Source organism: Solanum stenotomum, chromosome 1 (genome assembly GCF_019186545.1).
Source record: "Solanum stenotomum isolate F172 chromosome 1, ASM1918654v1, whole genome shotgun sequence".
NCBI classification, from domain to species: Eukaryota; Viridiplantae; Streptophyta; class Magnoliopsida; order Solanales; family Solanaceae; genus Solanum; species Solanum stenotomum.
The window spans coordinates 98,415,116-98,439,109 of NC_064282.1; the positions used below are offsets into that span (position 1 = coordinate 98,415,116).

The 23,994-nt window shown below is 36.3% G+C and overlaps 3 protein-coding genes across 4 annotated transcripts; 1 reads left to right on the forward strand and 2 right to left on the reverse strand.

Moving 5' to 3' along the window:
- Positions 1 to 243: 243 nt before the first annotated feature.
- LOC125847175 (DEAD-box ATP-dependent RNA helicase 37-like) lies at positions 244 to 7,309 on the reverse strand. 2 transcript variants are annotated; one of them, XM_049526860.1, is made up of 7 exons: positions 7,226 to 7,309; positions 5,541 to 6,455; positions 5,316 to 5,399; positions 3,788 to 4,030; positions 3,296 to 3,463; positions 2,568 to 2,681; positions 244 to 1,164 (listed from the first exon to the last, which is right to left on the reverse strand). In XM_049526860.1, the coding sequence occupies exons 2-7, from the start codon at positions 6,246 to 6,248 to the stop codon at positions 667 to 669; spliced, it is 1,815 nt and encodes a 604-aa protein (XP_049382817.1). In that variant the 5' UTR covers positions 6,249 to 6,455; positions 7,226 to 7,309; the 3' UTR covers positions 244 to 666. The 2 variants fall into 2 exon arrangements, with proteins under 2 accessions (XP_049382817.1, XP_049382815.1); XM_049526858.1 differs by having other exon boundaries at positions 6,987 to 7,271.
- A 1,316-nt stretch (positions 7,310 to 8,625) lies between these two features.
- On the forward strand, positions 8,626 to 17,287 carry LOC125847238 (serine/threonine-protein phosphatase PP2A catalytic subunit-like). Its single transcript, XM_049526902.1, has 11 exons — positions 8,626 to 8,919; positions 10,047 to 10,103; positions 10,760 to 10,843; positions 11,540 to 11,611; positions 12,107 to 12,178; positions 12,340 to 12,380; positions 13,546 to 13,612; positions 14,009 to 14,200; positions 14,293 to 14,382; positions 14,463 to 14,570; positions 16,774 to 17,287. Exons 1-11 carry the CDS (start codon positions 8,827 to 8,829, stop codon positions 16,837 to 16,839), a joined length of 942 nt encoding a protein of 313 aa, XP_049382859.1. The 5' UTR covers positions 8,626 to 8,826; the 3' UTR covers positions 16,840 to 17,287.
- A 636-nt stretch (positions 17,288 to 17,923) lies between these two features.
- On the reverse strand, positions 17,924 to 22,681 carry LOC125860211 (phytoene synthase 2, chloroplastic-like). Its single transcript, XM_049540134.1, has 6 exons — positions 22,345 to 22,681; positions 21,615 to 21,665; positions 19,571 to 19,743; positions 19,249 to 19,484; positions 18,788 to 18,980; positions 17,924 to 18,088 (listed from the first exon to the last, which is right to left on the reverse strand). The coding sequence occupies exons 1-6, from the start codon at positions 22,679 to 22,681 to the stop codon at positions 17,924 to 17,926; spliced, it is 1,155 nt and encodes a 384-aa protein (XP_049396091.1).
- Positions 22,682 to 23,994: the final 1,313 nt, after the last annotated feature.

The following is a 23,994-nucleotide window of genomic DNA, read 5'->3' on the forward strand; positions in this document are numbered from 1 at the left end:
GATACCAAACACCAACAAACCATAACAAATCACTAAAGAAAATCGAAGAAGTAGAACATATGACCAACGAGGGTAGAGTGAAAATCACTCCTTCATCCTCAACTAGAAGTTTCGAGAACGAACAAGGGTATGAAGTTGTCTTTATTAGGGAGTGTTTTACCCCAATGTGGAACTTTCCTATGCAAATCCTGATTTAACCAGACCCCAATGTGGGTATCGAACACGAACAATCAATGATTAAAGAGCAAAAACTTTCTCTAATGTGTATAAAATAGAAAATTTGATTAATAAGACTTCAGAATATTACAACAGTACTGACTAAAGTTGAAACATAACTTCAAACATTTGGTTCAAAGGGCTCTGCAGAACAAATCTACAACCAACAAAATTGGGTTAAGAGAAGTATAAACCACATTTCTAATGAGGCAAAAAATTCCTAATCTGTTAGTCATTATTCGCCGCGACCTGCCAAGATTTACACATCCCCTAGAGCCCTGAACTATATGTCACGAACGACAACCACCATGGAAAGTGAAAACTCGAGTACAACGGAAGAGAACTAAGAAGAGTGAGCAATAGCAAGAGTAAGCTCTGAAGTGAGTAGTTTTGCTAGTGTAGAACTTGAAAGTACAACTGAATTTGCTAGTGGGGAGAAATGAGGGCTGGTTAGTCCCATGCACTAGTCACGCCAGCTGTTCCATACGATGCATTATACCCCCCAGATGCATAGCCACTGTTCATATTGGCACCACCACCATAATAGTCTGTAGCACCACCACTAGCACCTCGATTGTAAGAGGAATCTCTTCGAAAGTCACGTGCACCAAAACGAGCTCCACCACGACGATTCTTGCCTCCATAAGTGGATCGAGCAGCAAAGCGAGAGAGCCAAGCAGGTACTTCTTGGTTTGCTTCTTGCATCAAGTCAGATAGTGATCTTGCCAGTGAAGAATTGTTCTCATTGAAGAAGGCAGTAGCTAAACCTGTTTTTCCTGCTCGTCCAGTTCTTCCAATACGGTGCACATAGTCATCAATGTCATTTGGCAGATCAAAGTTAACAACATGTGCAACATGGGGGATATCGAGACCACGTGCTGCCACATCTGTTGCAACCAAGATTGGTGTGTGACCAGTTTTGAAGGATCTGAGGGCATGCTCTCTCTCCTGCCAAAGATGCACAACAATAGAACACAGGTTAAAAACAAATTAAAAAGTCTCCAGAATAAACGACATGAAGGAATAAGGTAAAAATGGAGCCTGGGATCACTGAACCCTGAGAACTAAAACACCATGCTGACATACAACAAAGAAAGCGGATTTAACTAGTCAAATTTGGCATTCTGAAACTCACTTAACTAATCAGGAATCTGCTATAGCAGAAAAGTTATGGACGATTCGATGCTCAATGTCACAATGCCAATACAAAATACCTTCCATAGGGAACCTAAAGGATGCCGTCTCATACAACATTGCCATATAGAAGCTCAAACTTAATAAACAAACGTTCATAATAGCACAAAAGAAATACAGCAGTGCTTATCTAACTAAAGCCATTTTACAACTCATTCTTTAAATAAGATATCCGTAGTCAAACCCGAACAGATGAAGCAATGAAAAGCAACTTCTTACTCTACTTTACAAAAAACCCAAGAGTGTTACATTAAAGAAGCATGTGATTGGGGACTGCAAGCATACAACGCATATTCCATTTTATGAGGAGGTAGCTCCCAGCCAAAAGGACAACGAAATTTCCATAGAAATTTGCTTACAGCAATTTCGACAACATGAAACTCTGTTACAGACAAATAAGAGCAAACGGAAGCACGATGCAGTGCCACCATATGAAATGTCATTTTAAGGAAAGAGCAGGAGGGTTTTACCCAAGGAGGAACAGAATAGGACGTCAATTTTCTTTCACTTTCATTTTAAGAGAAATAAAGAGACAAAAAGGAGATTGATTATGTGCTCTCTCAATTTTAAAACTGAGAATCAATACTTCTGATTTTATTTTACTTCTACGAGGGAAAAAACTTCTTCCATTTGTGGACAAATAAGATAACTGAAGAACCAAGGAAAGAGAGGAGGAAGGGAACCTCAACCCCCTCCCGGTTTCTAGACTATGGCCTTTCAATATTTGGTTTGAAAATTGAAGTGGCGCATACGCACTATCCATCTAATCATCACGGACAATGTAAAAGAAGTTATTTTGAATCTAGAGAAGCACCTAACATAGTGAAGATCATGAAAATTGAGATTCCACAGTAAAAAGCTATATTGAAGCATGTCCTGCTTGTTGACCTCCAAAAATTTAAATACATCCTCCATTTCAAATGTTAATTCATGGTTCAACTTGGTAAGACTTCTAATTGAGCAATGGGAAGATAATAGTTATTGAAGATGGCCAAATTATGAATCGCAAAATTCAATTCAATATATATAATGAACATAATATGAGCAGAAAGAGAGAGAAAAAGCAAACAACTCTAGAAAGATAAAATAGTTATTGTTATAAGCTTGTGTATCATTAGATAAGTCAACCAGAACGCACTAGGAGTAAGCAACCGTACCTGCTGAGTTCTATCACCATGAATAGCAGTAGCAGGGAAACCATTCATACAAAGCCAATGCTCCAGTGCATCAGCTCCCTTCTTCGTCTCCACAAAAACAAGGGTAAGAGCTTGCTGAAAAACAGAGAGAAGCAATGTGTATAAATAAGTTGAGAAGTTTGAAACTGGATGTTTATAAAGAAAAACAAAAAGTGAAAATTATGGGTATGACAACTATCGTTATAAAAGGGTAAAGTTAAATTCCTTGTGGAGTGTTCCACAGATATGAATTTATATGTTTCAACCACCAAAAGCCAGAAGAGGAGCCAGGATTTTTACTTTATGGGTTTTCGACCACAATTCTTTTTGCTTTTTGGGTTCTGAATAGTTTATTTTTACATATTAAATAATTTTTTTTAATGCAAATACAGAGCTTGAGCTAAAGTTACTTGGTTCTGGCGAATTCTTAACCACCACTGTGGCTCTGTCCCTACCAAAAGTAAAATATTATTGGAAGGACATCCCAGGGTACACCAGACACACAGCAGTGAAGCAGATAGACAATTTAGACAACTATCACCCTTGGCTGCCTCTTCCTTTAATACCTAAAGTGTTCTATCTCCAGAGGTCAATCTTTAGCACCTGTACTTGTCTTTTCTTCATCACAAACACGCTGAATTTAGTGATGTGCTGCGCTACCGCGTACACATGAATAACTGAGTAAAATTGAAATAATAGACAGGAGCTACCTTGCCATGAACACCGTTTTCCTTCTGCGCATGAAGAAGATCCATCAAGTGACTTCTCTTGTCAGTCTCTTGAACATATTCAACTCTTTGGACAATCAAATCTGTGCTAGAGCCGACCCTTCCGACAGCCAAAAAGATATAAGTGGATAGAAAATCTGAGGCCAGTCTCTGCGTTCAGATTAAAATTTTAAGTGTATTAATTTTGCAACAAACACTACCAAGGCGCTTTTTCCTATGCTTTAATCAAGTAATATACATCCAAAAATTAGAGGAAAATATGAGATCCGTTTAATTGTAGAAGAGCAAGCAGCTCGAGAATTTGTAATGATTTTAAAAGGTCGCCAGAATGTTGCTCATCCATGAGGAGGAACCAAAACTAGTTTGTAGTCAGAAGCAACAAATTCCACAGGATAATGGAGTTATTAAATAAATTAATATCAAGGGAAAAAATTGAAGGATCAATGAAGAGCCTGTCAATGTAGAAAAAATAACCTGAATCTCTTTTGGAAAAGTGGCACTGAAAAGCATGGTCTGTCGCACACCTGGCGGAGGCATGTCCATCTGCTGCACTATTTTCCTTATTTGAGGTTCAAAACCCATGTCAAGCATCCGGTCAGCCTCGTCTAGAGCCAAATACCTTATCATCTGCAACGAGACTCTTGCTCTCTCAAGTAAATCTACCAACCGTCCAGGGGTTGCTACGAGAATATGCACACCTCTCTCTAATTCTCGAAGCTGTTCACAGTGTCACAACATAAAATTGACTGTGAGAAACAAATTACAGCTTTCATGATGAAAGATGTTTTTGTCAGTAAGGGAAAAGTGTCAGACATGATAGCAATGTAGTCAACGATGTACCAAAGGAAGATAAACTTGTACACATTAAACAATGCAGAGACGCAATCTCTCTCAAGCCTCACCCACAGATTCTCATATTATTACGAGCCCAAATGAGTGCCTGCAAAGGGGTTGAAAAGTAAAGCTACTACTCTATATTTTTTTTGGGACCAGTAACATTAAAGAAAAGCTACTATACAGATATATATATATATATATATATATATATATTGAGAAGGTAGAAATCTACTTCATAGTTCCATTATGAAATGAGGATATAGAATCAGAATCCATTTCACAAATTACTCAAAAAGAATAAAACTGAGGGATAATTCTCTCTATTTCTCTCGATTCTCTCTCTGACTCACACCACATACATTTCTTAAATGCACCCATAAACATAGCAAAAACCAGATATCGCATATTCACTATCTCCAAAACATTGCAATTACAGCTACCATTATATTAACAATATCAGTTCAACTGGTATGAAACCTCTTCACGTGAGTCAAATTTCAGTAAAATGAAGGCCAACTTCACACTTGTATAGGTTTTTTTTAGACTCGTTAAGTCTCTGATTCAAGGTCAGCATTGTCATAAGAATCTACTCACTTAAGAAAGAGTCCTTATCCCAAAAAAAAAAAACTAAGAAAGAAGGTCCCTACCAAAAAATAATGATTAAGAAATAAGGTTATAGAAAGTGACAAAACGCAGGCAAGATCCAGTTTGAACTTGACAACAACTTACTCAGAACATGAATCCCTCTGGTGGCATAAGAAATCCAAATATCAGAATCTCAGAATCAATCCAACTGACCTAAAGTTAGTGATTTTGCCAAAACATTATGGAAGTGGACAAAATTTACTTCTAAGTAATTGCCCTGGGGACAATTAACTTTTGTTAGAGAATGCAACACAATATACACTCCAGAAAGTGCAGCACCAACAGTAAACGGGATGCTCTAATATGCTACGAAGTAAATGTAGCAACCTAAACACAGATGTCATATCATCGTATACTGGCTCACTTTAATTTATCACACCAATATTACGACAGAAGCTAACATTACATATGAAAGAAAACCCAACAACTAATAATTCAAATAAAAAAATAACGGATAGATGCCAGCAAAACATAAAAAATTAAGACTGAAGTACCAAGCAAACAAGAGAAAATATAGAACCTGTTGGTTTATAGGAGCACCACCATAGGCAACAACCACCCTGACCCCAGTTTGATATGAAAATTTTTTTGCCTCATCATGAATCTGCAGATCACAACACAACCTTCCTTCAGATAAAACTTGTTTTTGTGAAGCAAACCATATATCAATGTACAGAGAACAAAATCCTTCTTCATATCTTCTTCTCTTATTCATCTATATAGACCAATAACCAGAAAAACTTACTTGGCAAGAGAGCTCCCTCGTTGGGGAGAGAATAAGAGCTAGAGGAAATGCCATGCGTGGACGTGGAGGTCTAGGAAATTGGCCCCTCATGATCCCACTTATGATGGGGAAGCAGAAAGCAGCAGTTTTTCCAGAACCAGTCTGAGCACAAGCCATCAAATCCCTCCCCGCGAGTGAAATAGGTATAGCATGCCGTTGCACAGGGGTTGGCTTAACATACTTGCACCTCCTTATATTTTCATTGACAGCTTCACCTAAATCAATATCTGCAAAAGTATTAACAGGAGGGGGCACATTATCCCCGCTTGTTTCCACTGGAATATCCTCATATGCATCAAAATTGATCGCAGAACTCTCTAGTTCACTAACGGGTTCACTATCATCGTTTGTAAAGGGGTTAACTTCCCGATCCCTCCCACGATCCCAACCACCACTTCTGCCATTCCAACCACCACCACGTCCTCCTCCACCAGCATAACCAGATTGGTATTCATTCCTTTGACCACTCCAACGACTCCCAACCACATTTGGGACACCATAACCACTATGGTCATTACCTAATGATGCAGCAGCCCCAGCATACGAAGCCTGTGCAGGAGGATCAGTTGAAGGTCTGTTTCGCAGATGTGGTGGAACATATGCTGACTTAGACGGAGCTCCAGCCGGATTCTCGGCTGCAGAAACAGAATCGGCCCACGACATTGACATAGTCAAAACACCCAAAAATCACACACTCGTTACCTTCCCTCAAGTTGCCAAAACAAAAAAAACAAAGAAGATATCCCTAAAACCAAAATTTCAGCTAATTTTACAAATCCAAGCTACTTAACCTCCCGAAAACCAAAATTCAGATCAAAACCCAGCAACTTTCGTCATCATCAAATCAAATTCAAATTCACCAAGTCTCAAATCAGCCTGCAAATTCCACAACCCGGAAAATCAGTCAGCCACTTATCACCCACTTAAATAAACACATATTCTATATAAACAACCTCATATCAAGCATATGCAATCCAACCCAAATGAAAACACAGAAAATGCAACAAAAAAACCAAAACTTTGAAGTAACAAATCATAACCAAAATGATCACACCCCCACATAAAAATTGAAAACAAAAACACCCATCACTTATATGCATGTTAAGAACAATCCCCATTTCAGGCAACATATAACAATTCCCATCTCAATAACCAGCAAAAAAAACACCAAAACAGGAAAAAAAGGGAAACCCCATTTCAAAAATTGAAAACTACACCTAGAAAACACAACCATAATCAACAACACCCACTTCACAAAATTGAGATAAAAACATGAAAAACAAACAAATACCCATTTCAAGAATCAGTTAAAAACAACAAAAATTCCCAAATCAACACAACACCATATCAATATTTGAAGCAAATACATACAATGTAAGATAAAAAACAATAAATGAACTTGCAAACCTCTAAGTTTGAGAAGCAAAAAAGGTAAGTGTTTCCGATCGGAAGCAGATGAAGAAATGCAAAAAAAATATCTTCTTTGATGTTTGATTATTTTTTTTTCCTTTTTTTTTTTCTATATATATACAAAAAAAAGTTAATCTTTGTTGCTTCTCCGTTGATTAAACGTAAAGGGTTTGAAATGAAAAAGAAAAAAATGGGAAATAGAAGAACCAGTAGAGAGAATTGAGACTTCTCCGTACGTTATGTATACACAGTTCTTGATTGCGGCTGGCCTAAATTTTTGCCTATTTTTCTTCTTTTTCTTTCAACTATACTATATACTACCATTAATAATTCTCATTTGTTGTTTTTTTTATAGTTTTTTTCTTTCTTATAATCGTAATGTTCGAATCAACTTTTGCATATTAAAAATAAAGATGTATTGAAGATATCCTTTTTAACTCCATGCGAATTATGGGAAAAAGGATAAATATACCCTAAATTATCGTAAATGATATGCACATACCTTTCGTCATACTTTTGGGAAATTGGTGTCACTGTCCTAAAAAAACTAGAGCATATATACCCTTTATACTAATGGATTTACACGTGTCATAATCCTATCCACCAACCCGACATTTATTAAATATCGAATTGACGGATAAAATTGCAGCACATGTTCCTATTTAATCTTCCGTTAAAGTGAAAAGTATATATGCTTTAGTTTTTGGACATCAGGGGCACCAATGTCTCAAAAGTATGACAGATGGTATTTGCATACCGTTTTGCGAGTATATTTGTCCTCTTTCCCGCAAATTATTAGTTTCATCCTCAATTAGTGACAGTTTTAAAAACACGCTTTTACTTGTACACCTCTAATCTTGCAACACGAGTGAAATACATCCTTAAATTCTCGTCAAGTTTGGGAGTGTTCTCAACACTTCTTTCACGACTTTTTATAAAGAGTCACGTGCTTGTATAAAGTTTGAGAGCTGAGACCACTTGTTATATCATGTGATAGATTGGGGTGTATCTTAGTTATATAGAGGGTGTTTTTAAGGCTGTCAATAGTTTGACGCGAAACTAATAATACGTGCCGAGTTTACGGGTATTTTCAATACTTCTATCATGAGTGAAATAGACCCCTAAATTCTCATGAGTAAAATACATCATTAACCTAATAAAGTTAAGAACAAATATGAGCTTAAATACACCCTCGGTCTTGTAACATTAGTGAAATACACCCCTAAATTCTTGTCATGTTTAAGTATGTTTTCAACACTTCTCTGCCGACTTTTTATCAAGAGTCACACGCTCCTATAACAGTTTGAGACCACTTGCTATGTCATATGGCAAATTGAGGGTGTATCTAAGTTTAGTTAGTCAAGTAGAACGGTGTTTTTAAGGCTATCGATAGTTCAAAGACGAAATTAAGAACTTACGCTGAGTTTAGGAACTGCTAGCATAATGAACAAAATTATCTTATATGTATTGTTGGTGGTGACATATATCATATGAAATTAATCGAGACGTAAAAAAAAAAAGAGGTTAAAATTGGCTTTTCTCATTTCCCCCCTCTCCTTTTTCCATTTATTTGTTTCCATCACCACCACTCACTCTTTCCTCTCTCTCTCCCTCTCTCCCTCTCTCCCTCTCTCCCCTCTCTCTCAGTGGAGCTGAGAAAACGATGTCGTAGAACAGGAAAACCAAATCAAACCCACCCCATGTCTCCTTTTCCTCTTTGTGTAGATGTGTAAACAAAGAATCTAAGATTCTTATGCTGTAATTGTGGTAAAAATCCAATCTTTTTTGCATTTCTGTGATTGTTGTGAAGAAAGGATTCAAACCCAGAAGAGAAAAAATGAGCTTGGATCCAGTTGTGTCTTCTTCTCAAGGGAATCTTGATGAGCAGATTGCTCAGCTTATGCAGTGCAAGCCCTTATCTGAACAAGAGGTGCATTTTCAATTTTTTTTGCTGTTTTTTATTTTGCGGGTTTTGTGTTTCCTGATGTATATTGGATGATTTTTTGATGTGGGGTTGATAATTTTTGATTCATTTTGTGATATGGTGAGCTGATCTGAGAATTTGTGTCGTCTTTTTTCATTTTTTTTGAATCTTGGGTTTTTGCCTTTTGTGTTCCTCAGCCTATGTGGGGTTGATGTCCATTTGATTTTTTTGATTCAGATTGTTTTGTTCTTCGGAATTGATATGATTATTTTTCAAATTTTGTCCTATTTCTTGTTTATTATGTTTCTTTATTGTAATTTCCATATCTAAAATGATCAATTTGCTATATTTTTAAGTACCATTTTGATATTTTCTTAGCTTGATCAGTAGAGCTTGAAATTCTGTTGATTATGTTCCATACAGATTGTAGATTATAAACAGTTAATTGTATCAAGGCAGCATTTTTCTCCCTGGCAATGCAAAATGAAAACTTTGTACTTAAGCTTAAAAATATGAACTTTGTGAATGATTGATTAATTTCAGTCTTCTGATAATGGTTTCCAGCACAAGCTATAGTGCTAAACAGTGAATTTTATTTGAGACAATGTATTTTTGTTAATAAGTAATAAGAGCATATATGTGTTTTTCTTTGTGTTCGCAACATCAAATGGAAAACTTGGTCGGGTCTCCCTGTTCTTTTACCTTAAAATTTACGACTTGTTTTTGACATACAATGGTTCGTTTGATCAGGTTATGTTTTTCTCTTCTGAGATGTCTTAAATCTCTTTTCTTGGGACAATCCAAGACCTAATGATTCGTGTGTCCAGTGGTTAATCATGCCAAAAGAAAGTAATCTAAATAGATGTTTGTAGCAATATTTGGCTCTTCTGCTAAACTTGATTTTCAAATTTACATTTAGGATAGCCCAATGAACATTCTTCAGAATCCAATGTGTTAAGCTTTTGAGCTTACAGCATTTGAGCATGTCTTTAGCCACTCTTCTCAATGGCTTTTTGCATCTAGTCCTTTCTCAGAATTTCTTTCTTTTAAGGTTTCTTGCTGTGTTTGTCATGAAGGTGTTACATTTATTAGCTTGCAGGTTTTTTATTCTTATATTATTTTGATGTTACCAGGTAAAAGGATTATGTCAGAAAGCAAAGGAGATATTAATGGATGAAAGCAACGTGCAGGTATGATACTTTAATGTCTGCCTTTTCTCTTTTTATTTTATGCTGTTTATCCCCCTTCTTGCCAAGGGAGGAAGGAGCTAAGCCTTGGTCTGGACTTAAAATTCTTCTTTTTGTTCCTGACTTTAGGCTTCCTTCACTGGATTATGTTTGTTAATCTCTTTGTGTTCAAGTTTCAAACTGTAAGAAATGTGGTCTTGATCTGTCTCTGCACGACGCCAGTGGAGCATTTCATATGCTTATTTTCTTAGATATTTGTGTTTGTTTTCTTTATTTTAAAAATGTGCTTTTTTTGTTTGACATTATTGAACTGAAAGGTATTAACTGGTGGTTTGATGTTAGATAGTTTCTTTATAAATATAGGCGATCTAGTATTCTATAAACTTTTGTTATCTCTCCTCTAGATTGCTGAAGCTTTAGTCCACAAGCATGTAACCAAGGCTTTTGCATACCTTAATATACATAACACAGTAGCTGATCTGGTTAACATGAAACTATCTGATACAGGATGGTATTGATTCATTGTATCAGAGACGGAACATAAAAAAATAAATTGTTCTCTTATCAGCTTAATAGATGATATGGATCTCTTAGAAAGATTTAAATGTGCATGAATATATGATTGTTGGATTGAATCGTTTTAACTTTCCCTGTTGCAGCCTGTGAAAAGCCCTGTGACTATATGTGGTGATATTCACGGCCAATTCCATGATCTTGCTGAGCTTTTTCGTATTGGTGGGAAGGTACATTTGCCTCTTTCTAGATCTTGTTTCTCTTTATGGAATTAGCCAGTTCATGCTTGGGTTAGAAGAATTGTCTTCTTATTTTTACTTCCTTGCTTGGTAGCAATGAACATTTGGAAATATGTTAAGTCATTTGGTAACGATGAACATTTGAAAACACGTTAGTCATTTGGTTGGGAAAAACTTCTCTCTCCTGTGGGAGGAAGGTGAAGTTGTTCTCGATAGATTTGTAGAGTGACAAACACGGGTGCATATGTCATTATCTAACTATTGAATTATAGACTTGTTGTGGTAGTCAAATCACTTCCTTTCTTGGTAGCAGTGAACATTTGAAAACATGTCAGTCATTTGGTTGGAAAGAACTCTCTATCAACTTCTTTTTCCCTCTGAGGATAGGTCTTTGATATAGCTCTTTCACATTAGTCGGGCCAAATGAAACCAAATGCAAGGGAAAAGTTTTATGAGATGGTTGATCATTTGCTTAACAAGCCCTATATCTATCCTCCTATGGCAAATGAGCAATATAGTGCTAGTTTCAAAGAGCAAAAAACAATCTGGTTTTTACATACTGTTGTGTTGAGTTTTTTGATAATTTCTCTCTTTATTTTAGATAAAATTGTAATCTTGTACTTTGATGAAAGGGGATGGTAGTCAAATTTCTTTTCCTAACATGTCCTTTTTTTGTTTTACTTGCAGTGTCCTGACACTAACTATCTATTTATGGGAGATTATGTAGATCGTGGATACTATTCTGTGGAAACAGTAACGGTGAGGTTCTTTTTTGTATTATACCTCCAAAAGGATTTATGTTATGTTATTTTTTTGGATAAGGTAGGAGGATTTCATTGTGCACCGGTGATAACTCAGTTGTTTATTTGCAAAGTAGTGTCATGCTTACTTATCACCTTCTGCAAACCCCTGACACTACTCTTCCCTATTTATCGTATTTACCTTTTTTGGGAGGGAGTTATTTCTTTGGGGTGGTCTTTAAGACTTGGAAACACATTATGCTTTCCACTATAATCTGAAAAGTGCGAAGCTTTCGTTGTTGTACTATTTGAATGGAACTGGTATATGTCATGGGGTCTTGATTGTCATTTCTCTTGGATGAGTAGTTTATATGGGGTCTTGGAATATGACATTATAAAATGCACACAATTGCAGATATTAAGAAAAGCTCTTTACTGCTTTAGTAGTTTCTAACTTCAATTGGCTCAATATCATCTGAACGATGGTGTCATTTGATTGTTAACTTGTTTGCAGCTTTTGGTGGCTCTCAAAGTGCGTTATCCTCAACGGATTACAATTTTGAGGGGAAATCATGAGAGTCGTCAGGTATATATAATTATGCTAAGATTTTACTATTTACATCTTGCATCAAATGGATGCCTTTTCTCAGTGAGTTGCATAGTATTTGTTCATTATGCTTTTATTATGGATTCTGTTTTGGTTCAGGTTTATATTTTGAGATCTGATTGTCTGTTTGTATCTTGCAGATTACTCAGGTTTATGGGTTTTATGATGAATGTTTACGAAAGTGAGTCCTCCCATATTATACATTTTGTGGGTTGTTGTCTCATAGTTTTTTTTTTTTGTGGGGTGGTGTTACTGCGATACGTGGAGGATACATCTGTTCAATTATCTTATTTTTTTATCACCAGCATTCATTTACCATTTGACTTGATGTCTGTCTAAATTCTTTAACTTTACCTTCTTATAGAAGTTTATGGACACAGTATTTACCGATAGAGTCATTTACAAATGTACAGATAGCTGACATGATTGCCTGCGTGTTGTAGTGTAGTAACTTTTAAGATGTATTTGGAATGTGGTTTAGCTATGTAGGTTGTCATTCAGGAACCATTTAGCGATTTGCTTAAAATATTAGTAAAATTTCAAGGGAATGGGACAGATGGGTCAAATGTCTTATGAGAATAAAATCATTTGAAAGTAGGAGCAGCTTTACTAGTTAGAATTCTTGGAGAGAGGATATTTCCTGTTCAAAAGGTACGTAATTTGGGACAACACAAACTGATGAAAGGGAAGTGTGTTCAGCAAATTTGGGAAGGATTTCTTGTAGCTAGCGTGCTAGATCAACATCCATTACTTGGATAAAATTACAATTATGCTATGCACCCAAGAGTTAAGTTGCTCGGACTCTCCAAAAATGTTGCCGTACCCGTGTCGGATCCTTCAAAAATACACTGTTTTTGGAGGATCCAACACATACCCATCGATATTTTTGAAGAGTTCGAGCAACATAGCCCAAGAGTGTGGCCTAGTGGTCAATGATGTGGGTTGAGAATCATGAGGTCAGGTTCAAATCCCAGCGGAGGCAAAAACACTAGACAATTTCTTCCCATCTATCCAAGCTTTGGTGCACAGAGTTGCTATGGAATTAGTTGAGGTGTGCAGGCTAGCCTAGGTACCACGGTGTTAAAAAAAATAAAAATAGAATTACACTGTCAATTTTGACCGAATCTTCATGCACTCCTTTATTTTAAGTTCAAAAAGGATGCATTTAATCTGTTGTCTCTCTGAATTCCTTAAATCTACCTTAACTTTTTTTTAATGCTAAAAGTATGAGTTGGGACCATCTTGTAATATTCCTTATTTCTTCTGATGTGATTGTAAATTTTTCATCTGAATTTGAGTATTATACCTGCAAATGTGTGCTGATTGGCTGCATTTGCACTTCACAGATATGGTAATGCCAATGTGTGGAAAACTTTCACAGATCTGTTTGACTACTTTCCTCTCACAGCTTTGGTTAGTATGCTTTTCTCAGTTTAGCTATGTTCTGGATGCCATGCACGAGTATTATTTATTTGTTTTACATTACATGCATGTCTCTTCATGGTTCTTTCATCTTAGAAAAGGAATTTTGCTGCTGATGCTACTTTAATCTTGCGATACAGAAATTCAAAGACCTTTTAATATTGTTTAGGTTGTAAAACCGATTAGCGCTGCTGCCGACATGCCAAACATCATATCATCACTGTTTCTGCAATATTTGCTTGTTATTTCAAAATGAAGTTCGGTTTTCTTTCTGTGTAATTTTAGGAGGGAAAATATGCCTCCTGTGCATTTCTTCTTTATACCTTAAAAACTTAAAAACTTTTATCACTTGAAATTTGTATGATAGTTTTCTTGGAATCTTTTTAGGTTGAATCCGAAATTTTTTGCCTCCATGGTGGTTTGTCTCCATCTGTTGAAACTCTTGATAATATTCGTAATTTTGACCGCGTCCAAGAAGTCCCACATGAGGGGGCCATGTGTGATCTGTTGTGGTCCGATCCTGATGATCGTTGCGGGTGGGGTATTTCACCCAGAGGTGCTGGATATACATTTGGACAAGTAACTTGCCTACTCCTTATCACCTCACTTTCCCCCCCGTACTATGTAGTGGTTCATATGAGCTTGATATAGTGTTATTTGCGTTGCAACAGGATATATCTGAGCAGTTTAATCACACCAACGGCTTAAAACTAATTGCGAGAGCACACCAGCTGGTTATGGAGGGATTCAATTGGGCTCATGTAATCGGTTCTATCTATCTGTATATTTTATGTGCTAGTCTGATCAAAGAGAGGCTTATTTAAACAATTTCTTGTTGCAGGATCAAAAAGTGGTTACCATATTTAGTGCCCCTAATTATTGCTACCGCTGTGGGAATATGGCATCCATCTTGGAAGTTGACGATTGCAATGGCCATACATTCATTCAGGTTTCTCTCCCTCTCCGCCCGCCCCTCACACCCCACACCCCACACATAACACTCACCTATGTTGCTCGGACTCTTCAAAAATGCTACAAGGTGTGCGTTGGATCCTTCAAAAGTAGTGCATTTTTGGAGGATCCGACAACATCTTGGAGAGTCCGAGCAACATTGACAACAACTATGCGGCTATGCCTGCCTCGGGGTTGGCTATTTGAATCCTGCTTTGTCATTTAAGCTCATTTCATATCATCATCATATTAAATAAAATAAGATTGGAAAATAAGTTAAACGTATGCAGTAATAATATTAGCATTTCTAACAAGTCTAAAACTTATTCTCAACTACTAGTACGGTAGTACCTATATGGATATTTTTCTTCCATTGGGTCCTATCTTAGCTAAACCTGCCTCGATAACCCAAACCTCCTGTTACAAACTGCTGTCTTCCAAGATGACAGAGAACTACTATAACTCAAAAGTAGGGGGATCAACTATATTGATCATCAGTGTCCATATCGCTCTATGTAAGTTCATTTCGGTCCAGTTGTATACAACAACAACAACCCAGTGAAATCCCACTAGGTGGGGTCTGGGGAGGGTAAATAGTACGCAGACCTTGCCACTACCTCGTGGAGGTAGAGAGGCTGTTTCCAGGAGACCCTCAGCTTAAGAACATCAAATCTAAGTGACAGGAGAGATATATATAAAACAAAACAACCAATACAAAAGATAGCGTATAATCAACAAATGAGACAATAACATCAAGAAAGATAATGGGAGTGAAACGCAGTAAACAACATAAGGTTAGGACTACTCCAAACGCTAACAACCCAAACCCTCACAAGGGAAGACACACGCTAACCCTACTAACCTTCAACCTTAATACGCGACCTCCACTCCTTCCTATCTAGAGTCATGTCCTCGGTAATGCGAAGCATAGCCAAGTCTTGTCTAATCACCTCTTCCCAATACTTCTTGGGCCTACCTCTACCCCTCCGCGTACCCTCTACCACCATTACCTCGCACCTCCTCACTGGGGCGTCTGCGCTCCGTCTCTTCACATGTCCAAACCATCTCAGTCTCGCTTCCCTCAGCTTGTCCACCACAGAGGCCACTCCCACCTTCTCCCGGATAACCTCATTCCTAATCTTGTCGCTCCTAGTGTGTCCACACATCCATCTCAACATCCTCATCTCCGCAACATGCATTTTATGAACATGTGCGTTCTTAACTGGCCAACACTCCGCTCCATACAACAAGGCCGGTCTAACTACCACTCTGTAGAACTTACCTTTAAGTTTCGGTGAAATTTTCTTATCACACAATACTCCAGAGGCAAGCCTCCATTTCATCCAAGCAGCCCCAACGCGATGTGTGACATCATCGTCGATGTCGCCACTCCCTTGGATTACAGCCCCAAGATACTTAAAACTTTCCTTCTTAGGAATGACTTGTGCGGCAAGTCTCACTTCCACATCTGTCTCATCCAACACATCGCTAAATTTGCACCCCAAATATTCTGTTTTGGTCCTACTCAACCTGAACCCTTTGGACTCCAGCGTTTGTCTCCACACCTCCAACCGCGCATTAACTCTGTCCCGCGTCTCATCAATCAGTACTATGTCATCCGCAAATAACATACACCACGGGACCGTCTCCTGAATAGACCGCGTCAACTCGTCCATCACCAAAGCAAATCGGTCCAGTTGTATATAAAATAAAAATCAGAATAAAAAATACTATTAGTTTTTCATATTTAATATTGGTGTATAAATCTCTGTCAACACTAAAAGATTCCTAGAAACACTGAACTAAAACTTAATTCTAATTACTCCCTCCGTTTTAAAAAGAATGCTTTTTTCCCTTTTTGACAACTCTTAAATTCTAACTTTTCACGTGACATGCTTAAGACCACAAGATTAAAGGACATTTTGGTACATTCTACGTATCTTTAGTTCAATGCCACAAGATTCAAAAGTCTTCTTTCTCAAACTTCCTGCCAAGTCAAAACCAGTCAGATGAAACAGAGGCAGTAATTAGTATCGCCTATTATTCATGATGTTTGAAATAACCCTTTTTTTCTTCCGTTGCACCCTATGTTTCGTAAGATGATCTGTGAGTTCTCGCTAATAACAAGTGGTAGTTTGGAAATTGCTATTATTCATGATGTTTGAAATAACCCTTTTTTTCTTCTTCTTTCTGTTTTGCAGTTTGAACCAGCTCCTAGGAGAGGAGAGCCAGATGTAACGCGAAGAACACCAGATTACTTCTTATGATCAGAGCTGCACAAACTTGGTGATTTTCTCGCAGCAGTTCTCGATAAACTGGTCTTTATGCTATGACCATCTGTGAAATCCTATAGTTATTACAGCTATAGTATTGCGACACTGCAAATTGCACAAAGCATGTAAATCGGGCAGGTGATGCATTCTGTCTTACATACAGTTCTCCTGAAACTTAACGAAAATGCAGCAAAGAGACTGCGAAAACTGGTGAAGGAGTCACTATGCATGTATCATTTCCTCCTACAAACAATGATTTATCCTTTTTCTCTCCTTATAGTAAGTTTTTTGTTACTCATAGAAAGGACCATCATTTCGTTCCCCGATTAATTTCTCACCCTGTTAAAGGACGATAACTCTCGTGTGAGCTCTGTAGAGACAAGACATTATTTTTACCTTGTAATGGGGTGCTTGAGTAATTTATAATCTTTCACCTTGCTCAGTTTGCTCTCTTTTTTGATTCTGCTTAAGTGGTTATATTCAAGTTGGTTGATATTTTGAACTCATACTAGCTAGTTTTCTTAATCACCTCATGGGGGTTTGTTGCCCACAATTACGCCTCAGTTCTGAACAAGTTAGGGTCGGTTACATAATTGCAATTTGCACATGGTATGCTTTGAAGTTCACATGTTTTGTCAATGTGAATCTTACCTACAAAGTATAAACTTCCAAAACACAATAACAATACTCTTTAGTTGTATGTGTGTGTGACTTGATTCTATCATACTTGGAAAAATTCAAGATAAATTTGTAGTTTTGTCTATGCTTGTACTTCTCTTCATTTTTCGAGATTGAGTTGTTGTTTGGTCTACTTCTAAAGACTCTTTCTTCATCAAGCTGAGTCTACTAGTTGATCGAAAAAGCACTATCCAAAGGGCCTCATAGAGACGGTCACCGATAGACTAAAATCATTCAAAGTTGAAACGAAGAAAGTAACTTTTTTTGCTTTTTCAACTATAAGGTCGGATTTTTCACTAGAAGCTTAGCCTAGAGTTGATCGTACTATTCTCAAACTATGTAGAGGTCTATATTAATAGAATGATACTTTTTTACATTATACAATTTTCTTGTATTTTGTCTATTGAATGGCCAAACTAGGCAAAGATAAAGCTCTAGCATATGAAACAGGTAAAGTGACCAACTTCTTAGCTCTTCCAACATAAGCTCTCTTTGTCAAGTTATCATAATCATTCTCCTCTATTGCATCCAATATCTTCCTGTACAAAATTAAGGATGACCAAACCTACAAAATCACAACACATACAAAAAACTTATCAAGAACTTGTAACAAGAGGTCAATCCAAGATTTGAAGTTTACGAGTTCCTACAGTAATAACTACGTTTTGTTTTCCCCTCTTTAGTGAGTCCCATGCGTTAGTTTGTGGATCGTGGTCTCATATACTAACACCTACAAGCTAAGTTGTTCAAACTCCAAAAATGTTGTCGTGCCCTTGTTGGATCCTCCAGAAAAACACTAGTACTTATGGAGGATCCGACATACAATTGTCGACATTTTTTAAGAGTCTGAACAACATAGACACAACCTTTTGTTTAATCTTGAATTGATTTTTGGGAAAAAGGACAAATATACCCTCGAACTATCGTAAATGGTATGCAGATACCCTCCGTCATACTTTTGGGATATTGGTGCCCCTGTCGTCTAAAAACTAGAGCAAATATACCATTTATACTAACAAACATACACGTGTAATAATCTTATGCACCGACCCAACAATTATTAAATATCGGATCGACGGATAAAATTGCGCCACGTGTCCCTATTTAGTCTCCCGTTAGAGTGAAGGGCATATATGCTCTAGTTTTTGGACGGCAGGGGCACCAATGTCCCAAAAGTATGACGGAGGGTATCTGCATACCATTCACAATAGTTCGGGGTATATTTGTCCTCTTTCCCTTGATTTTTTTGTTGAAGTGAACTTACTGGCCAACGACTAGCTTTGTTAAGATGTGAAGCACCCTCCTCAGCCAGATTGAAGTAAAATCTTGCCCTTCTGATCTGCTCCTTCATGAATTTTCTCCATTGATCTGTCACTTTCCTCGTGAACACGTCCTCATCGCGTATTCCAAACTGTGCTAGTTCATCTTGTGGCAGATAAACTCTTCCTCTCAATGCACTAGAAACATATCAATAGCAAAATGGTTAGATAGTTGTGACACTCATGACAGAGGACGGGCCGCCAAGGGCTGGTTAAAGAGAAGGACTGACAGACTTCTAAGCTGACAAGCTTCTAAAGAAGTGAAGAGTTTTCTAACACATAACACAAGTTCACATGGTACACATGCTCAAGGGACAAATCCGTGAGACCTGTTGTACCAAAACAAACAATACATGTCATGGGCTCGGATTGTGACAATAATACAATATGAGTACTTTTAACTTACTCTTCTCCAACATCTCTTAGAATGTTAGTAAGTTGATTCCCTATGCCCAAATGTAGTGCTGCATTATATACAGTTTGAGCTGAAACAGAACTTTCTGGTGCAATTCCCATTATTGGCACACTCATTAGGCCAACTGTTCCAGCCACACAGTAACAGTACATATACAGCTCCTGGAAATTCGCGTATCGGCTTTTCCTTGTGTCCATTCTCATTCCATCTATCATGTCCTTGAACGGCTACACATCATAAACGCGAAAAATTCATCTCAACATACTATAAAAGGTTAGTTTTTTTCGACAAGAGATATCGAAAATTTTGTTACCTTGATGTCTAAAGGAAATTTGCAAATGGTATCAGTTAAAGCAGCATCAAGCATGTCATAAGGTTTGTTGTTGAAAATGTCTTCTAATCTTTGTTCCCATCTATCAAGAACTGAGTTGTTCATGTAATCTGCATTAGGACCATCAACAAGTTCATCTGTCCTTCTGCACCATACTGAAAGAAAACAAAAAAAAAAAACAATTTTCAATTGTTCTGTTGGACGATATTCTTAACATGGTGTGATATTATCTGCTATGAGCCAAACTCGCAAAGTTTTCCCCAAAAGGCGTCATACCATTAAGAATATCACTACACCTTATATGTAGCTTATTCTCTTATATTGGGCGATACTCTTAACATGGTGTGATATTGTCTGTTATGAGTCAAGCTCGCAAAGTTTTTCCCAAAAGGCATCGTATCATTAAGAATATCACTACACCTTATATGTAGCTTTTTTTCTTATATTAGGAGATACTCTTAACATGGTGTGATATTGTCTGTTATGAGTCAAACTCGCAAAGTTTTCCCCAAAAGGCGTTATACCATTAAGAATATCACTACACCTTATATGTAGTTTTTTCTCTTATATTGGACGATACTCTTAACATGGTGTGATATTGTCTGTTATGAGTCAAACTCACAAAGTTTTCCCCAAAAGGCGTTATACCATTAAGAATATCACTACACCTTATATGTAGCTTTCTTTCTTATATTGGGCGATACTCTTAGCATGGTGTGATATTGCCTGTTATGAGCCAAACTCGCAAAATTTTCCCCAAAAGGCGTTATACCATTAAGAATATCACAACACCTTATATGTAGCTTTTTCTCTTATATTGGGCTATACTCTTAACATGGTGTGATATTGTCTGTTATGAGCCAAACTCGCAAAGTTTTTCCCAAAAAGCGTTATATCATTAAGAATATCACTACACCTTATATGTAGCTTTTTTTCTTATGTTGCGCGATACTCTTAGTCTTAACATGGTGTGATATTGTCTGCTATGAGCCAAACTCGCAAAGTTTTCCCCAAAAGGCGTCATACTATTAAGAATATCACTACACCTTATATGTAGCTTTTTCTCTTATATTGGACGATACTCTTAACATGATGTGATATTGTCTGTTATGAGTCAAACTCGCAAAGTTTTTCCCAAAAGGCGTTATATCATTAAGAATATTACTACACCTTATATGTAGCTTTTTCTCTTATATTGGGCGATACTCTTAACATGGTGTGATATTGTCTGTTATGAGTCAAACTCGCAAAGTTTCCCCAAAAGGTGTTATATCATTAAGAATATCACTACACCTTATATATAGCTTTGTTTCTTATGTTGCGTGATACTCTTAGTCTTAACATGGTGTGATATTGCCTGCTATGAGCCAAACTTGCAAAGTTTTTCCCAAAAGACGTTATATCATTAAGAATATCACTACACCTTATATGTAGCATTTTTTTCTTATGTTGCGCGATACTCTTAGTCTTAACATGGTGTGATATTGTCTGTTATGAGCCAAACTCGCAAAGTTTTCCCCAAAAGGCGTCATACTATTAAGAATATCACTACACCTTATATGTAGCTTTTTCTCTTATATTGGATGATACTCTTAACATGATGTGATATTGTCTGTTATGAGTCAAACTCGCAAAGTTTTTCCCAAAAGGCATTATATCATTAAGAATATTACTACACCTTATATGTAGCTTTTTCTCTTATATTGGGCGATACTCTTAACATGGTGTGATATTGTCTGTTATGAGTCAAACTCGCAAAGTTTTCCCCAAAAGGTGTTATATCATTAAGAATATCACTACACCTTATATATAGCTTTGTTTCTTATGTTGCGTGATACTCTTAGTCTTAACATGGTGTGATATTGCCTGCTATGAGCCAAACTTGCAAAGTTTTTCCAAAAGGCGTCATACCATTAAGAATATCACTCCACCATCTCCATACTCATCTCGCGGAACCATTGACTCTGATACTAGTTAAGGCCTAGTAATTTGAAAATTTTGAGATAATTAAATCACTATAGCTTACCATAGATAGCCCATATTGCCTTTTGTCTGTCTTCAGTCATTAGCTTAGTCCCTACAACATGATCAAATTGAACATTAAGTTATATTTAAACAACAATGAAGGGAGTTGGAAAAAACTCAATAGGGGAAAGAGTACTACTCATGATCTATATTACTCAGACCCTCCAAAAATGTTGTCTCACCAGTGTCGATTCCTCCAAAAATGCACTGCTTTTGGAGGATCGTCCACAGACACTCCGTCAACATTTTTGAATAGTCCGAGCAACATAGCTCTTGATTGGAAGGCTTAAAAAAGATGGTTTATAACCATCAAAATAAAAACTTTGAAAACAAAAACTTCATACTAGAATATTAGCAATTATAGCAAAAACTTGAAGTCATAAATTGTACAACAATAACATACACATGGAAATCCCACTAGTAGGGTCTGAGGAGGGTAGAGTGTACGTAGACCTTACTCCTACCTCGTGGAGGTAGAGAAGCTGAAAGGACCCTCGACTCAAATGCAACAAATCAAACTAGTTCATAAAAGGAAAAACGACAATAAAGAAAGCACAACAACTAATAAGGAAAACAACACAACACATTTACAACAACGACAAAATAGTATGATAATCGAGACACAATAAACAACAGAAAGCCATAAAATGTACAAGAAATAGATATCTATTAGTACTATAAGTAACATGTCAAACTTGAAAAGAAAAAAAGGGATCATCAAGAAAATGTACCTAAGTAGAAAGTCTTAGCATATTCTTCACAAATTTTCCTGCATAATTCATAAGCTTCATCAAGAAACATAGGATCAAATCTTGGATTTCTACAACACAAATATTCATTTGTAACATTTGTTTGTTTCCAAACTACTTCGCGAACGCGACGATGAGTATGAGCAATTCCTTGTACTGATAATAATTCATGAATGGATTGTTCTCTCTTCTTAGGAGAAACTGTAAGAACTTGATCAGCTCTTATTAGTAATTTTGTTTTGCATTTTTTAGATGAAAATATTTCATTTCTTGCATTAAGGCAAGAATTGGATGAATAAGAAAGTGTTGCTGGACACATTTTTACAAATTGTAACAACAAAAAAAGATGTGAAAAATAAGAGAGTTATGGAGATATAGTATACTTTATATATACACAAGGAACTAACAAAAATTCTCTCCATTATTAAGATATTATAATATACTAAACTCCATCTGTTCCAAAATAAGTGTCGTTTTTTTGCTCTATACTCCATTTGTTCCAAAATAAGAGTTGTTTTAGTAAAGATAACTGCTGTTTTTGGAATTTCAAGATGATAATTAGTACTCGCTTTGTTTCAGTTTGTTTGTTTTATTCACTTTTAGTCTATTTGAAAAAAAATGTATGTTTCCTTTTTGACAACTGTTTAATTCTGGCTTTACACATGACATATTTAAGATTATAAGATTAAAAAGGGTATTTTGATACATTTTACATATTTTTAATTTAAGACTACAAGATTCAAGAATCTTCTTTGCTTTTTAAAACTCTGGTTCGTAATAAGTCAAAGTCAGACAAACAAATTAAAATAAAGAGAGTAATTCTTTTCGATTTTATCCTTATATTAAAGAACTACTTCTTTTTATTAGTGCTTAATGCTCAAGAAATATATGTTAAAAATAGGCATATGTATTATTTTTTTTAATGAATGTAAGAAAAAAGCTAAAACATCACTTATTTTGATACGGAAGAAAAACAATTTGGCTGAAATTTGAGAAAAGTTGTAAAACTCAAAGTTTTATGTGCTTATTGTTGGATTTTATACACTAAAGTGCTTAAAACTTGGTCCATTTTCGTATGCTTTTTAATATTTAATTTAACTTATATATACCGATCATCATCGTATGAAGAATATAATATGTTATCGCAAGTAACTTATTTTATTTTTGAGGTTACTAATCCAAATTTATATGAATAATTACTTGTAATTATCTTTTTAGTGACTTAATAATAGCATAAAAATCCATTTGCATTGACAGTATTTAAACTCTTTACTACTTTCTTTAAGTATTTTTGAGACTCGCTAGATGAGAAATTATAATTTCCTTTTTGGTGTGGCCTATAAGTTTTGAGGTCAGATCGTTGAATAAGCCACTAATACTTGCATCAAAATAAGCTATCTACATCGCCTTTTCTGATTCTTACTTAAATGTGAAATGATTTGTATATCGAAATATTCATTTTATGCTTTGGACTTAAAAAAGAAAATGCTCTTTTAGGCTATGATTATTGTTCTTTTGGTCTCTTAGTCTGATTATTAATCATGTCATTTTATTATGTGAAGTATCCTATATAGGGACATGCCACTCATAACCTGACAAATTGCATGTTCATATTAGACAGAGTCAGAATAT

What these genes read in the sequence shown, in the direction of transcription:
- LOC125860211 (XM_049540134.1), bottom strand. Translation starts at nt 22,681, where the DNA reads ATGTGTCCAGCAACACTTTCTTATTCATCCAATTCTTGCCTTAATGCA. An exon ending in GGCAATATGGGCTATCTATG is followed by an intron (nt 19,744 to 21,614) that starts GTAAGCTATAGT and finishes GTTTTCTTTCAG; the next exon opens with TATGGTGCAGAAGGACAGAT. An exon ending in CTAAGAGATGTTGGAGAAGA is followed by an intron (nt 18,981 to 19,248) that starts GTAAGTTAAAAG and finishes ATATGTTTCTAG; the next exon opens with TGCATTGAGAGGAAGAGTTT.
- LOC125847238 (XM_049526902.1), top strand. Translation starts at nt 8,827, where the DNA reads ATGAGCTTGGATCCAGTTGTGTCTTCTTCTCAAGGGAATCTTGATGAG. An exon ending in TGGATGAAAGCAACGTGCAG is followed by an intron (nt 10,104 to 10,759) that starts GTATGATACTTT and finishes TCCCTGTTGCAG; the next exon opens with CCTGTGAAAAGCCCTGTGAC. An exon ending in AGGGATTCAATTGGGCTCAT is followed by an intron (nt 14,383 to 14,462) that starts GTAATCGGTTCT and finishes TTCTTGTTGCAG; the next exon opens with GATCAAAAAGTGGTTACCAT.
- LOC125847175 (XM_049526860.1), bottom strand. Translation starts at nt 6,248, where the DNA reads ATGTCAATGTCGTGGGCCGATTCTGTTTCTGCAGCCGAGAATCCGGCT. An exon ending in CGAGGGAGCTCTCTTGCCAA is followed by an intron (nt 5,400 to 5,540) that starts GTAAGTTTTTCT and finishes TGTGATCTGCAG; the next exon opens with ATTCATGATGAGGCAAAAAA. An exon ending in ATGGTGATAGAACTCAGCAG is followed by an intron (nt 1,165 to 2,567) that starts GTACGGTTGCTT and finishes CATCTTTGGCAG; the next exon opens with GAGAGAGAGCATGCCCTCAG.